Below are 14,628 nucleotides of genomic sequence, written 5' to 3'. Positions count from 1 at the left end.
GTGCACAGGCACGTGCACACGCACACACGTATATACGTACAGGTGTACACTCACACATACACAGGAGCTACATTCCTTTCTCTCCCTCTTAGCGCTGGGCAGGCACAACCCAATGAGCAAAACAGACAAGCGGCCAGGTGTTGGCTGTTTCCAAAGCTCCAGGGGACCGTCCTGCTGGGCACTGAGCTGGGACCACTCCTGGAGGCCCCTCCCTGGGCCTTTGGGCAACACTTAGGACGGGGTCAGATCCAGGCACCGGGCCTGAAATAACCTGCCAGGACAGGGGCTGTCTGGAGAGGGCCTTTTTCTTGTCTGAATGGACTCACTGGCAGAGGTTTAACTGGGGCCCTGAAACAGACTCCGCGAGGTCAGCCTTCTACCTCTGCGGGTGGAGACTGCGGACTCTGGACACCCCGGAGAGTCGTCCTAAACAGGACGGCAGCTCCAGACTCCTCGTGTGCAGATCCTGGGCCCAGAGGGGCACACTCCTCACCTCCTTCCCAGGACAGACAGTCCTATGGGGACAGGCAGGGCCTCATCCCACAGGCGAGGAAACCAGGCGGAGGTTAAGTAGGTGGCTTACGTCTCCAGGCTGCCAAGAAGCACATCTGGGACGGGCCGTTGGGCAGGCTGCCTCTGCGCACGCCGTGATGGTGCCACTGGACCCATCCCAGTGCCGCCCTCCTGCTCCTCAGGTGGACCTCAGCTTCCACCAACAGAACACACATGTCCAGCTCTTTTGGATCGGCTACTTGGAAACACATCTGTCTCCCTGCACTCTTCCGGGAAGAGACGCTGAGGATGAAGGGTGAGAAAAGAGAGAAAAGGACCTAGAGCCCACCTCAAGTGCACCCGCCTGCAGAGCCAGGAGGGGGCTGGTGACGGTGGCCTGGGGGCTCCTGGACAGGCTGCCCCTCACTGGACAGACGAACAAACTGGGGATCAGAGGGTGACCTTCCCAGGGGCCCCCGGAGCCAGGACCGGGCGCCACGCCGCTGGACCCCACCCCTCGCCCCGCTCCCCTCGCCCTCACTGAGCGGACGACTCCAGGGGCAGCTGGGGAGATACTCAGTGGCAGGGCTGGGGCACAGCGGATGGTGAGGCACTTGCTTTAGGGGCAACGCTGTAAGAAGTACCCAAAAAACCCAGGAATCAAGAAAAATCACATTCAAATTCAACATCTAAAAAAGATCTAAATTAATGCAAAAAATCCAGGATGCTCGAAACATCAAACTTTTTAATAACGGCGGGGTCAGCAACGATGTGGTGACAGCCTGCAGTGACGCCCCATGGGGCTGTCAAGAAACAGCAGGAAAGCCAGAGCGGCCCTGTCTGTCTTTGCAGTTGTGCTGCTTTGTCCATCTTGGATGCTCACACCAACGCTGATATTTTCAAACGCCGCATGAAGACATTATTCGTTCAGATGACTGTTTCAGTGCCCCTTACATTTTGCCCCTGGGCAAGTGCCTCACCTGCCTGACCTTCCTCCCAGGTTGGCTCCCTCTGAGTCGCCCTCACTTGGAGACGACTCAGCCCTCCCTGAGCAAAGTCAGCCCTGAGCCTTCACGTGGAGAAACACGAGCGCAAGAGGAAATAGGACAAGAAAGGAGGTGGGGGAAATGGTCCTACAGCTGCCAACTTGGATAGTCATTTTGAAAATGGAGAATTAACTTCTCTTGTCAGGCTGAGAGATTGCAAAACAATGTTGCTTGGAGCTGTCTTTCAATATGACCTAATTTCTCAAAAAAGGGGGACACATTTGGAAACAATTAAAAGGAAGCAAGATAAAGGCAGATGAGACTTGTGTTAAAAAAATAAGCACAATTATGGTCTAAATGCGCCATCACCTTCCCACACCCTCTTAAGTTGCTTCTGGGCGAAAAGTCACTTGTCTACAACAGGATTCACGCTGTCTCCAGATACCACAATTGCATAATCCTTTGCTGTTTCAGAAGCCCATTGTCTGAGCCTCACACTGGGCCTGCGAGGTCGTTGAGGCATCCTCTCCACTGGCCCCCTTCACAGAGGATGGGGGCTGGTTTCCAGGAGGTTAACTGACGTGCCGGGGCCGGGGCCAAACAGCCAGAGCCAGGAGCAGGCAGCTTCCCTGCTGGAAACCTGTCCTCTTTCAAGCTCCGCACTCAGCACAGGGTCATACACGAGACGAGGAAAAGAAAACTCAAAACGGGACCAGGGATAAACCCTGAACAGCCGATCCAAGATGACACTTCCTGATGTGTCTGTCTGTCTGTCTGTCCGTCTGTCTGCCTGTGCGTCATGCATCTGTACCTGTCTACCTGATTCATAATTCACAGGACTTTAAATAAAAAATCAGCCACACAGGGGAGGCGTCACTGATGGACACTGTATTTTGTGAGAGTGATTGGGACCCGTTCGCTACCATCGGGCTGTACCACGTGGTTAGCTGTTCTTTGCTAGATTCATGGAGGGCGGGATGAACACGCTGACGTGAGCAGACACCACAGGGCTGTAGAGGCAGAGCTAGCGGCCCTCAGGGCAGCCCCCATGACCGTTTAATTGATGCTGTGCGGGGCGGCTGGGGCTCCTTGCTGTCAACACGAAGTTGTCATTCTGTGGTCTGCTCGGGCCCGGGTCCTGCGCATTCTCCAGATGACGGTGCTTCCGTCACATGTGATTTTAGAACGAGGCACTCAGAGCGCCAGAGCGGGAAGGAGCCTTTCGAAAATCTCGCTCACCCGCCTCATCGGATAGGTGAGGGGTGGGGGTCCGGGGAGGGGCACCACGGCAGAAACCAGGTTTCCTCAGAACCCATTTTTGGGACACTGTCACAATGGATGTGGACCTTCTGAGACTTTGGGCTAATTTATCTGAAAACGCAACAGCCCGCGTGCCAGCTTTCTTCCACACGACGAGACAAAGGGGCCCTCAGACTCACGTTGAACTCCTCCCGAAACCTCTTGCAGTCATCTGCCGATCGGACGCGGATCTCCTCCTCCAGGTGCCCCACGGGGATGGGGAAGTACTTCTTGGGCCCCGAGGGGGACCTGCTGAGAAGTGTCACTCTCTGCTGCTCTGTGGGATCAGAAGAAACCAGGGACCACTTAGCCATACTCCCGGATGGGGGACAGTAACCAGACTGACGGACAACATTCCCGGAGACACGGCTCAGCTGGAGGGGGAGTATTCCTCAGTTCAGGAGCCCCGGGGCTAAGCAACTGAGCGCAAGGCCTGCCTCCTTACAACACACCTGCGTCAGCCGTCGGTGATGCACCCCGGCCTGTGCACCGCTCCCGCTGCCCCAAGATGCCTAGTCTCCCCAGCTCTCTCATCCACTCTCCACTCCCTCCCTCCCACCCCTGCTCCTTCCACAAAGGATTTAGGTGGCTTCAGACTCTGACTCAGTTGTCCAGGTTTGAAACAGAGTAATTACAGGTTTCTGGGTACAAACTGGTAACAGATTGGGAATCGATTAGGATATGAAGTCTCCTTCGGCCTGTCTTCTTGGCCACAAATAGTCCTGGTTACACAAACCCTGTGCTCCAAGAGAAATAAGAGAAACCTCTCCCACCCCCACTGTTTTTTTTCGGGGAAAGACTGGGGGCTTTGAGAAGGAGAAGGGCCAGACAGCAAAGGAGGCCCCGGACAAGCTGCCTCCACAGATTCAGTGTGAGACAGCGGGAGAAATCCTGGACGAAAGTGCTGATGATCCCAGCAAGGTCAACATAACTTTCCTGTCACTTGCAGAAGGGCCTGTCCCCACCTGCAGAGCCGCTCTGAAGCCCGGCCAAGAACTCCCTCCAGGGCGCATTCCTCCCAGAGACAGACACTGACAGATGAGCGAGCCAGCCTCGCCAGCCACACCCTCCTCCCTCCCATCCCGGCTGCTGGGACGTGCAGGGCAGGGAGGAGAGGACAGGAAGGTGGCACCTGGAGGCCATGTGCCATCATCTAACCAGGGTCACGGCCCCCCAGTACTGCAAAACCGCCCTTCTGTGTCTGGCCGAGGTCCTCTGCTGTTGACCTTTTTTTTAAACTGTCTTGGATCGGTTTGGTAATTCGTCTGAATTCTGACAGCACCTCTGCTCCCCTAAACCACGGAACAATTCGGTAGCAATCTGCGTGGAGGAAGTTGTAGTCACTGGTGTGAACCCCTATTTTCAAAAGCCTCTGCCTCACACACTTTTCTCAGACATCTCAATGTGGGGGAAGAAAACCAACGTGCCTTCATAAGCAGCATTTCCAAGTTAGTAGCTGAACCTGGAACCTAAAAGAAGGGTCGGAAACGCCCCTGGAAGACTCCGAGCCTGCCTGTTGGACACGCTGGTACATCAGCTCCCTTCCTTGAGCTGATCCAAGAACAGGGTGGATTCAGGGGGCCCTTTAGGGAACTGTAGACTGTGAGCCTGCCTGTCTCATCTTAGAATGATCTTGAAGACTTACTGATGTTATATGTCAAAATCTGGTAAAAAAGACAGGATATGAACAGTGCCTCCCCAAAAGCCACAAACTGAACTGCCTTAAACGTCTGTTTCACACCAGAGAAAAATGAGACAAGTTCTGAAATGGGTTAGACATGTTACACCAGATGCAGCCAGATGGAAGTCTGGAAGCTGGAAGAGCTGAGCACTTCCAGGAGAAGGAAGGCAGCCCCCGAGCCGCCCCGGCCCCATGGTACCTTGCTCCTCGAGGATTCCGTTGGGCATCTTCTTGTCGTTGGTGCTGACCACCGCCTTCCTCTGCTTCCTGAACCTTTGAGACACAGACGTGTGAGGTGTGGGCACAGGGAGCTTCCTGAGAGCCCGGAGCCCGCTAGGGGATACCCACCAGGTGAGCCGGGAGAAGCTGCTCCTGCTGCTCATGGCTGAGCGCTGCCGCTGGCCACCCAACCCCGCGCCCTCACCGCCCGGGCCGCCTGCCCGCTCGCAGTCACAGCCTCCCGGCCTCACTTCCTCCTCCAGCAGGTCGGGGCAAGTCAGCGCCCCGGACACTCCTACCTGAAGAAGTAGGCGGCGAGGAGCAGAAGGAGGAGGCACAGCAGCAGCGGCAGCAGCAGCCAGGCCAGCAGGGGCTGGGGCGCGCCTGGGGCCGGAGGGCCTGGGGGCACAATGGGTCCCATCAGGGCGAGACATGGGGGAAAGGGGTCCGGGCAAGGACAGATGCCCAGCGCCAGACTTCATAGTTTGAAGAGCGGCCCCTCTTCCCTGATGCCAGACTCCACTTTACTGCTCACAAATGAGTTCCCCCTCCAGCCCACTGACCCTTCTTCCTGGACACCAAAACCCCACTTTACAGTTTGCAAACTCCCTCTTTCATCAGCCCTTTTCCTGGACACCAAAACTGTACCTTACGGTTTGCAAAGTAGTCTTCCCCTCTATCTGTCCCTCCTCCTCCATGGCAGAACCATACTTTACAGTTTGCAAAGCAAAGTCCCTTCCCTTCAACCCTTCTTCCCTGATACCAGAACTGTACTTCACAGTTTGTAAAGCCCCTTCTTCATCAGCCTTTCTTTCTGTACACGAGCACCCCACTTTTTACAGTTTTCCAGCACAGTCCACTGTCCTGGTCCATTGGATCCACAGAGGCCACTCTCCTTAGATGAGCACCACTGACAGTGAGAAGGTGCCATCCGAGGTCCACTGGTGCAGGGCCGTGAAGGCCCCAGACCCCCACGTGGCCTTCTTCTCCAAGTTCCAGAGTACCTGTCCCTTCCTCTACTGGGAGGTGGACAGTGGAGGTACAGACACCCCGCTGCTCTGTCCCAGGACAGATCGGGAGCTCCCAAGGCCTCCAGCACGAGCTCAGGGCACTGGACAGCAGCCTGGCCCTCAGGCCAGACAGACCTGCGGCCACGCAGTAACCTGAGCTCCCGGAGCTGTCAGCTCAGGATCCCAACCGCCCAGAGGAAGGCTGGTCACCAGGCACCCCCTTCCCTCCTTCATCTGTCCTTTCTCAACCAGAAGGTCCCACATCCCTGAACCCAACCTGGCCACCCTGGGGCTGCCCAGGACCTGGGCCACAAGCCCCAGTTCCAGGGGGCTCTGGTGGACGGGCTGCCACCCTCAGTCCCCAACCCTCTCCCGATGCTCTGATTCAGCTCCTGCCTCCCCAGATTGCCAGGCTGCCTCCTCCTCACCAAACCGCCAAAGGCCCCCTCTTCCTGGAAGCCTACACAGTTCCCCGGCCCCCAGTGGGTCCCACAGGGGCTCTGCCTGCCTTTAGTACAGACTGCCTTCACCCCTGTTGCAGTGCAAGCCCTCGAAGGCAACAACTGGGCCTCCATCACTTTGAGTCTCAGAGGCACCAGCATGGCCCCTGAGTTGAGTGGGGGCCCACAGCCCTGCAGCCCCCCTCCCCCGGGTAACCTACACCTCACCCCTGGCTGCGAGCTCCCAGGAGCAGGCCATCCCTCCCGGGCCTCGCGGGGCTCAGGTATGTGGGTAGCGCATACACCCCTAACAAATAATGAAATGTTACTGACTTGAGTGACTGTTAGACTTCAAAGTGCGGCAAGGGGCAGTTGGACTGCGGTGAGGGACCTGGTCAGGCCTGCTCCAACTGGCTAGCGATGGCCGCAGGCCACTGCAATTGTACTGTGAGGCCGGGGGAGGCCAGGCTGAGGAGCTGGAGGCTCTGCCCAGTCCCTCCCCTGGAGCCCAACCTGCTGCAGACCCCTCCTGAGGAGCCCCCCTGGCCTGAGGTTCCCCCTGCAGCTCCTCAGAGCAAACTCAAGCCCAGGCTGATGGGGGAGGCTCCTGCTACCGAGGGGCAGAGCTGCTTCATAGCCCCGACTCAGCTCTGCCCCTGCCGTCCAGACGCAGCCTGGGTGGGGCCCTGCTGCTCTCAGCGGGCATCCCCGCTGTGGAACATCCCACTTCTGCATTTGCTCAGCTTGAGCTTGGCCATGACTGACCGGCCAGCTCGCTGGGTGGACCTAGCTGAGGGCACAGGCTTGCCGGGAGCCTCACAGGGGCCCTGGGGCTGTGCACATGGACGGAAGCCCACCCCTGAGGCTGTCGGGGCGCCAGGGTCAGTCCAGCCTCCATGCTCACAACGCCCGGCTGGTCACAGATGTGGGTAATTCCCTGGCATGTCCTCAAGGCCTGGGGCTGAATGACCCAAGGCCCCTGGAGAGGGGCTGTGCACAGGGACGGAAGCGACAGATCACCAGGGCAAACGGGTTCCCCGGCTCGGACTTTCTGCCAGTGGTCAGCAGCTGCCTCTGTTCTGGAAGGCAGAGGTCAGGCGGGAACACCCAGGGGCTGACAGACCTGGTGGGGGCTCAGGGAACTTGGGGGGGGGTCCATTCCCTGCCAATGGGCTGCGGGGCTGGCCGGGTCTCAGCCCCCGCCCACTGGGACCAGGGAAAGGTGGACCCAGAGTGCTTAGCTCTTTCAATTTACTAAAAGAAGAAATCTATATTTTTATGTAATAATTATCTGATTTTTAAATACTGGTAAGCAACTCAACCTAAATACTATTCTGAAAACCAGCGTGGGCCAGAAGGAGGCTCTGCAGGCCAGGCTGTGTCCCCGGGGCACCAAGAGCTCTCGATGGGGACTCAGGGTGGTGACTAAGCGGAAATACGGAGTCACTTTCTGTTTTCACTTCACGATGATGTGGCTCAGACTGGGTGGGGCTGAAGGTCAGCGAAGGGGAGCGGGGGGGGGCCTCTCCCGGAGGTAAGGGCCCTGGTGGTCCACTTAGAGCAGCCTTCTCCCCAAAATCTCCCCAAATTCTATGCAGCTCATGCTGCAAGTCACGTGTGTATGGATGTTTGTGCAAATTTTTGCCTACGCACACCTGAGACGTGTGCATGTGTGTGCACACGTGCATGTGTGTGTATTTGCCTACGAGGAATCTGATCCTGGAAATTAAAAGACCCAGGCTGCTGTGTGAGTTTTGACCTTAAGTCATGCATCTGCACACTTAAACTCGAGTGGATCACCCGCTGTGCTGGAAGGCCCCACGAGGTGGGGGTAGGCAGTGCTGCGTGGGTCCCTCTGTCCCTGCCTCAGCCCTAAAGAGCTCTGTGTGAGGCCCTGCTGAAGTGACCTTCTTCTTGACTCTCCCCTTATAGAAAGGGGGCACCAGATGGTGTCCCTCCAATGCGGATCTGCTCTGCCTTGAGGGGGTCTCTGGGGGAGGGAAGAGCTGGGGCAGGCGTGAGAGAGAAGAGGATGAAAGGAGAGAAAAGGAGGGGAACACAGTGGGAGCAGCTGCGTTCAGAATGAGGGGATGGAGCGGAGGACAGGGTCCCTGCAGGACCCGCTGTTCACGGCAGAGGGCGCTTTACAAGCTGGCTCCTGCCCTGCTATCTTCTACGTTTCGCTGGGTTCTGGTCTATACGAGCAACATAGGGCCCCAGGCCTGTTGCAAAATGTTCAAACCAGACACAAAATAGACAGGGACTCGAGCCATCCCTCCTCGTTCCCAGAGTCACATGCTGTTAAACTTGTGGAGTGTATCTGCCCTGATGATTTTTTCTACACATTTACGTTCATAAGCCCACAGGTCTGATAAGTAACTAGAGTCCTGCTACTCTCTCATCACATCTGAGATTCCACGGACCGAAAGGTGTGCTCTTACTTTATGAACCACTAAGAAAGAAAAAAGCAATGAGATCAAGGCATCTCACGATACAGCGATGTGAAATGTGAGAAACAAAACCCAAACCAGATGCCATGCACTGTCTGGCAGCCCTGCAACTTGTCTTTCTCGTGGGGTCGTCTGTCTTGGAGAGTTTCGGCCTCAGTGCATGTGAGCCTCTTTGTTTTGTTTAACTGCTGCTTGAATTTCCACTTTTTGGATAAATCAAGATTTGGAAGGACATTCAGGTTGTTTCCAACATTTTTGCTATTATCTGCAATTCTGCATCTCATGATGGCATCTTCGCGTATCTCGCAAGTGCTGCGCAGGGTAGCGCCTGGAACTGGACGTTTGGCATCACTGTCCACACACGTTAAATTGTAATAGCAACTGCAAATCACCGCCTCCAAAGTTTCCAACTTCTACGCTCACCTTGGGTGTATGAGGGAGCCTATTTCTCCTGGATATTAGCGATTCTTTTAATTTTTGTCAATCTGATAAGTAAAAATGATACCATTTCAATTTGCATTTCCCTAGTTTCTAGAAGGTTACGAATCTTTTCATGATTCACAAACCTGATTAATTAGATATGCATATTTTCCCTGGTCACATTTTTTTATCATTTTCCTACTGTGTTTTTCTTTTTCTGTTAATTTTTAGGAATCCTTCATACAGTATGGACCAGAATATTTTGTTATACAATTTGTAAATACTTACCTTCAGTTCCTTGTGTAAAAGAACATCTCTTGATGATTATTTACCACATTTGGTTCGGTGAGCAAAGGAAATGATTTCCGGTTACTTTGGAAGGCCCTGGCGACACGCCGTTATCATCCCTAAGGATGCGTCATCCCTCTTTTGGGGAACAGGTGAAGTTTCAAAGGGCACTTCACACAGCCAGGTTCTCTCTGGAATTCCAGGCCACAGGAGTCTGTCTGCTCCCTGTAACGAAGGCTCTGAGGTCAAGCCGGCCTGGATACCCCGCTCTTGGAAGTGGCCAGCAGCCAAGCCTGCAGAGGCTGCAATGGGATGAGTTTCACGTTCATTCTGGTGGGCGGCCACCGGATCACACTACAGATACCCACGGCCATATTATCAGCCAATCGTTTTATTTTTAAGTGAAGCCCAGGGTGCCATCTGCAGGTGCGTCCACACAGCTCTAGTGATTCTTCCCTACTTTGAGGCAAAGGATGCTCTGCACGGTTGAATTCTTTGTTGAATCTTCCTGCAGTTGCTGGGCACTGGGTCAGCAGAGGCCAGCAGAGGCCAGCAGAGGCCAGCTCCTCTCTGCCCGGCACAGGGAAGCGCTGAAGGGTCCCAGTGACCTGGCTTGAAACCAGGCAGTGTGACAAATGCAGTTTCTATCGGCTGGGGTTTCTGGTCTTTCATTTTTGTGGTTTTGAATTTCCCTGGAGTTTCCATGTAAGAGGGTGTTGCTCATTGCACAAGACGGCCAGGCACCTAGAACTGCCCTCCTGGCTAGGGGATTACATCAGCGGGGAGGCTCCGGGGTTAGTAAATCATGTGAAGCCTTCGGGCTGGACGGGGACTGAACTCCTGACCCCAGGCTGCATGATACCAACTCTAATACCATGGCCTACCTTCCCCTGGAGGGAAGTTGACGATCTATGTTGTCCAGAGAGCTTGTGATGACCAGGTTGTGATGCTTAATTTCATGTGTCGACTGGCCATGAAGTGCCCAAATATTTGGTCAACATAGCCAAATGATATGGGTGTTTCTATGGGGATGCTGTTTGGGTGAGACTCAATGTTTGAGCTGGTGCTCTGAGAAAAGCCAACTGCCCTCCCCATTGCGGGTGGGCCGCATCAAATCTATTCAGTTGAAGATCTGAACAGAACAAAAAGCAAGAGCCTCTGGTGAGTAAGGGGGAATTCTTCCCACCTGACTGCCTTCCACGTAGGCATCTCTGCAGCTCTACAGCAGCCTGCCAGACTTCAGACTGAAACTGGGGAACTGGCTCTGCAGATTTTGGACTTGCCAGCCACCACCATCCTGTGAACCAGTTCCTTATAATAAATCTAGATCTAGCTCTGGACATATATCTTATCACCAAGTGACACCCCATCAGAGAAGTCTTTGAGTTTTATGTCTGGGAGTCGCCGGGGAAGGAGAGGAGAGGGGGGCAGCTGTGTGGGGACTCACAACAGGCCTGGGTCCAGGGTCGGGGGACCAGCCTCTGCTGGTTACAGGCTTTTGAAGGAGCCGGCAGACCCAGGCAGGCCCACAAGTCCACCAGGGAGGCATGGGGTGGCCCAGGGAATCCATATCGACCCCTTTGGGACCCAGAACTCACCCAGCTGAGCCTCCTTCTGCATCAGGCCATGTCTATGGAGACATCAAAAGATACTGAGAGCCAACTGTCAGGGCAGTAGGGGTCTGGCTGGGTGACAGGCCACCATGACACACTCTCTCACTAGCAACAAGCTGACGAGCCCTCTGCACCGCAGCACAATTATCCTTCTTAATCCTCACAGCACTGCCAAGAAGTGGGAGCTATTATCCCCTCTGTCTGCAAATGGGGACACTGAGGCACAGAGAGGTTCAGTGACTTACTCCAGGTCATTCAGCCAGGAAGCGGCAGAGCTAGACTTAACGCAGGTGGGTGATTCAAGAGCATTTGCTTTCGTTTTTCTTCTTCATCTGCCTCGCCTCCTCTTCCTTTTAACTTTGCATGGAATTTAATTTTACGGAGGTAAAATTTACAGACTATAAAATGCACCATCTAAGAGTACAATTCAACGAGTTTTAATCAATTCACAGAGGTATGCAGCCATCACGACGATCCGGTGTTAGAACTCTTCCACCAGCCCAGTAAGATCCCTCCTGCCTTTCTGTGGTCACTCCTAATCCCACCCCAGCTCCCGTCAGCCACTAACACACTTCTCCCCACAACGATTTGCCTGTTCCGGGCATTTCACACACATGGAACCAAACAACCTGTGTTCTCCCATGTCTGGTCACTCAACATGTTTCTGAGGTCCATCCATGTTGCCACATGTATCAGTGGACTCTTTTTCTCCTAACTTTCAAAGGGTACAAAAAGGTGAGAGATCAGAGTAATGAACCCCGATGTACCTGCGACACAACTTTCCTATGGGACAGGGTCAGCAGCGTGCAATGGCAGCCCTGCCCACCTCTGGCCCCGCCCATTTCTGGCCCCACCCACTTCCAGCTCCACCACTCACTTTCTCAAAGTCACTCCTGACATCACATCTCTTCATTCATAAGTACTTAAGTATGTGTCTCTAAAAGGCAAGTATGTGTCTCTATGTCTTACTGGCTTTACAATAAACCTAACCTCTATATCAATATCTCACCTAAAAATACTTATTTCTTAATGAATGTCATCCACTTATGACTTAATGTATGGCGTGTCAGCATTTAAATATCCCCTACTGACTCATCAGTGTTCATTCAGGGTTGGTTTGAACGGGGTTCCACACAGCCGGGTCAGGGCTGCTAACCCTCTGCTCTCCTGCCCCCACCGAAGCTGACAGCAGCTCTCAGCCCAGGTGGGGGGTCGTGCCTGCTGCTTCCTGGGTGCTAAGCTCTGCTCCAGTCAAGTACTGAACAACTTTCTCCCTAGCCAGCCTGCTTCACAGACATGCCACATCAGCAGCACACCGAGGAAGCCAAGCACACCCTCCTCCTCCTGCCTTGCCCGCCCATCACCCTGCAAGGTCCTGCAGGCTCGTTAAGAGGAAGAGACGGCGGGTCCTTACCTGGGCTCGTGGAGGTCCAGTTGCTCTGTGCTGTGGTGGTCTTGTTTTCCGTGAGAGCCTTGGCAAGGGGCAAGCTAACACCGGCCAGCAGGAGCGGACAGAAGGGCTCCATGGTGAACCTGGAAGACACAGGACAGGCTCAGAGACTCGGCCACCACACGCCGGGGGCTGTTTGGCCGCCACCGAGGCGGGAAATTCACGGAAGACACAGAGGGCTCGGGGGGAGAAACAGGGCGGGACCAGAATCAGGGTGACGGCGGGGACACTCTGGGAGCGGGGCTTTGCCAATCTGCCATAGGGAGAGAGCTCTTCGCATCGGCACGACATACACCTACACTTGAAAGCCAGTTCCACCTCGCAACAAGCCAGGTTCGCCACTTCACAGCTATGCTCAGGTTATGAAGGCTCCTGCTGTTCGGGTTAATTTCCTTTTTGTTTGCTTGTCTGTTTTCTGGGGGAGAAAGGAGGGGAACAAGGACTTGGAGGTCCCCAGGAAGGATAAACTCTGAAAACAGCACGAGGTCAAGGATTCTGAGAGGCCGCTTCACAGACCCACAAAGTGGCCCGGTGCCCATCACGTCCGGATTGCCGGTGAGAGTAACTTGTCTGACCATCCAGGAATACACAGTGCAGTACTTCTGTTTTGCATCATGACAGCTTGGAGGAGCATCAGAGAAGAGCTCAGGCTCAGGAGTAGGCCAGGTCAGTTGGTTCACGGCCACAGGGCTGGGGGCTGGAAGTGGGGGTCCGGCTGTGTGCACCAGGCCCACCTCTGCTGTCCCCTGGCCACGGACACAACCACAGCCCGGCCCTTATTCCGAATGCAGGTCTAGACTGCCCCCCACCCTCCCACTGGAGTTACAGGAGAAGGTCCCCTAGTATCTCCAGCCCCAGGTTGTCCACCTGCCTGGCCTACGCTCAGGAGTCCGATTCATTGCTGTAAAGCCCGGCGCAGTCCCCTCACTCATGAGGTGTGAACAACAACCCGGGGGGTGAGGAGCTGGGGTGATGTCACTGCCCCTCTGAGCCGAGCGCTTGGCCGGCAGCTTTCATGGGTTCTATCTTCACAACTCTGGGCTGCTGGCCTTGCTGATTCTGCTCCAGGCTGAACTCTCAGGGGAAGCGGAGGGGAGCTCCCTCCCGGAGGAGGGGCCTCGGCCAGCTTGCCTCTGATAGGCACCTCGGGGACGGAGGAAAGTGTTCCCTGCGTGCATGGATGGATGTGCTGAGCAAAAATGAACTGCAACATGGCTCAACACGGAGAAGGCTCTTCTGCCCAGGAGACCTGCGGGTGGTCACCTGGGATGCCCACCCTGCACTCTGTTTTGTCACGACACCAGAGATCCTTCAGAAATGCGCCAGTGACCTCTTGGTGGTACAGAAACCCCTCTCAGAGGGCTCACTACAGGTGGAGGTGGGATCTGGCACGGCTGATGCAGACGTGTCCCCCTCCTGCACACCCCCCCACTTCATCTGCCCAACCCCGTGCACCGCACGGCCAGCCTGGGTGCCCGGCCGCACAGGCAGCGCTTTCCTGCGCGAAGCCTCCCTCGAGGATACGAATGGACCGAAGCCAAGAGCACTGGTTCCTTGTAATTAGAGAAGACTTGTGAATGAGCGCAAAACATCCTAGTCATTTTTGAACAATCACCACTGTTGAAAAGAAGCCCTTCTGAGTCCATTATGATAATTATCTCAGAACAACTACCACGGCCACAGGCAACACTTTCACTTCCCTCCTCTTTTTTGTTTCCAAAGTACATTTTCGCTCTACAGAGCGAGCCATACACACACACACAACAGCCCTCGTTCCATGAGCACCCACGACGGCGCGCTAGGCCCTTCCTGGGGGTGTGACCCTCACAATAATGCCTCCAGGACTGAGAAACTGGGATGCTCAGTGGGGGAAGTGGCCCAATCCAGTTCAGAGGAGATGTGGGAGCTGCGATTCGAAACCAGGACCGTTGCAGAGAAAGGCCCTCAGCTCCTGACAGGCAGCTTTGCAAACAGAGCATTAAAAAAACTGTCACTGAGCACTGCGACGATGCTTTTAATGCATCTGAGTAAACTGCAGAGTCATTGATTGGGAAATATTAACTGGTTCAATACGACCCAGAGAGGTAGAATTCTTAGGGGCATTAAACAAATGCATTTCTCTCTCCAATGCATTAATTTAAAAACCCTCCTTTCCAGATGTTCAAGGATCGAAGATGAGGCCGGACGAGGGCATCCCATCAGGAATCAGACGCCACGAGGCCGGTTACGTGCCTCCTAGAGCGGCAGGTGGTTTGCCCGGTATGACCAGCAGAGGGCACT

The 14,628-nt window shown here is 54.8% G+C and overlaps 1 protein-coding gene across 8 annotated transcripts in view; it reads right to left on the bottom strand.

Moving 5' to 3' along the window:
* PTPRE (protein tyrosine phosphatase receptor type E) overlaps nucleotides 1-14,628 on the bottom strand; it is a 149,200-nt gene that overhangs the window by 31,049 nt on the left and 103,523 nt on the right. For 7 of the 8 annotated variants that reach the window (XM_072972110.1, XM_072972111.1, XM_072972113.1 and 4 more), the window contains 4 exons: nucleotides 12,313-12,431; nucleotides 4,977-5,076; nucleotides 4,658-4,731; nucleotides 2,918-3,054 (listed from right to left, as the gene is read on the bottom strand). In XM_072972110.1, the coding sequence (XP_072828211.1) occupies nucleotides 2,918-3,054; nucleotides 4,658-4,731; nucleotides 4,977-5,076; nucleotides 12,313-12,431 (430 nt within the window). Of the gene's footprint in view, nucleotides 1-2,917; nucleotides 3,055-4,657; nucleotides 4,732-4,806; nucleotides 4,919-4,976; nucleotides 5,077-12,312; nucleotides 12,432-14,628 lie in introns of those variants that run through there. The other variant, XM_015241890.3, reaches the window with a different exon arrangement.

This window comes from Vicugna pacos, chromosome 11 (genome assembly GCF_048564905.1).
Source record: "Vicugna pacos chromosome 11, VicPac4, whole genome shotgun sequence".
NCBI classification, from domain to species: Eukaryota; Metazoa; Chordata; class Mammalia; order Artiodactyla; family Camelidae; genus Vicugna; species Vicugna pacos.
Note: the sequence above shows the minus strand (reverse complement) of the source record. Positions and strands in the feature narration are given on the sequence as shown.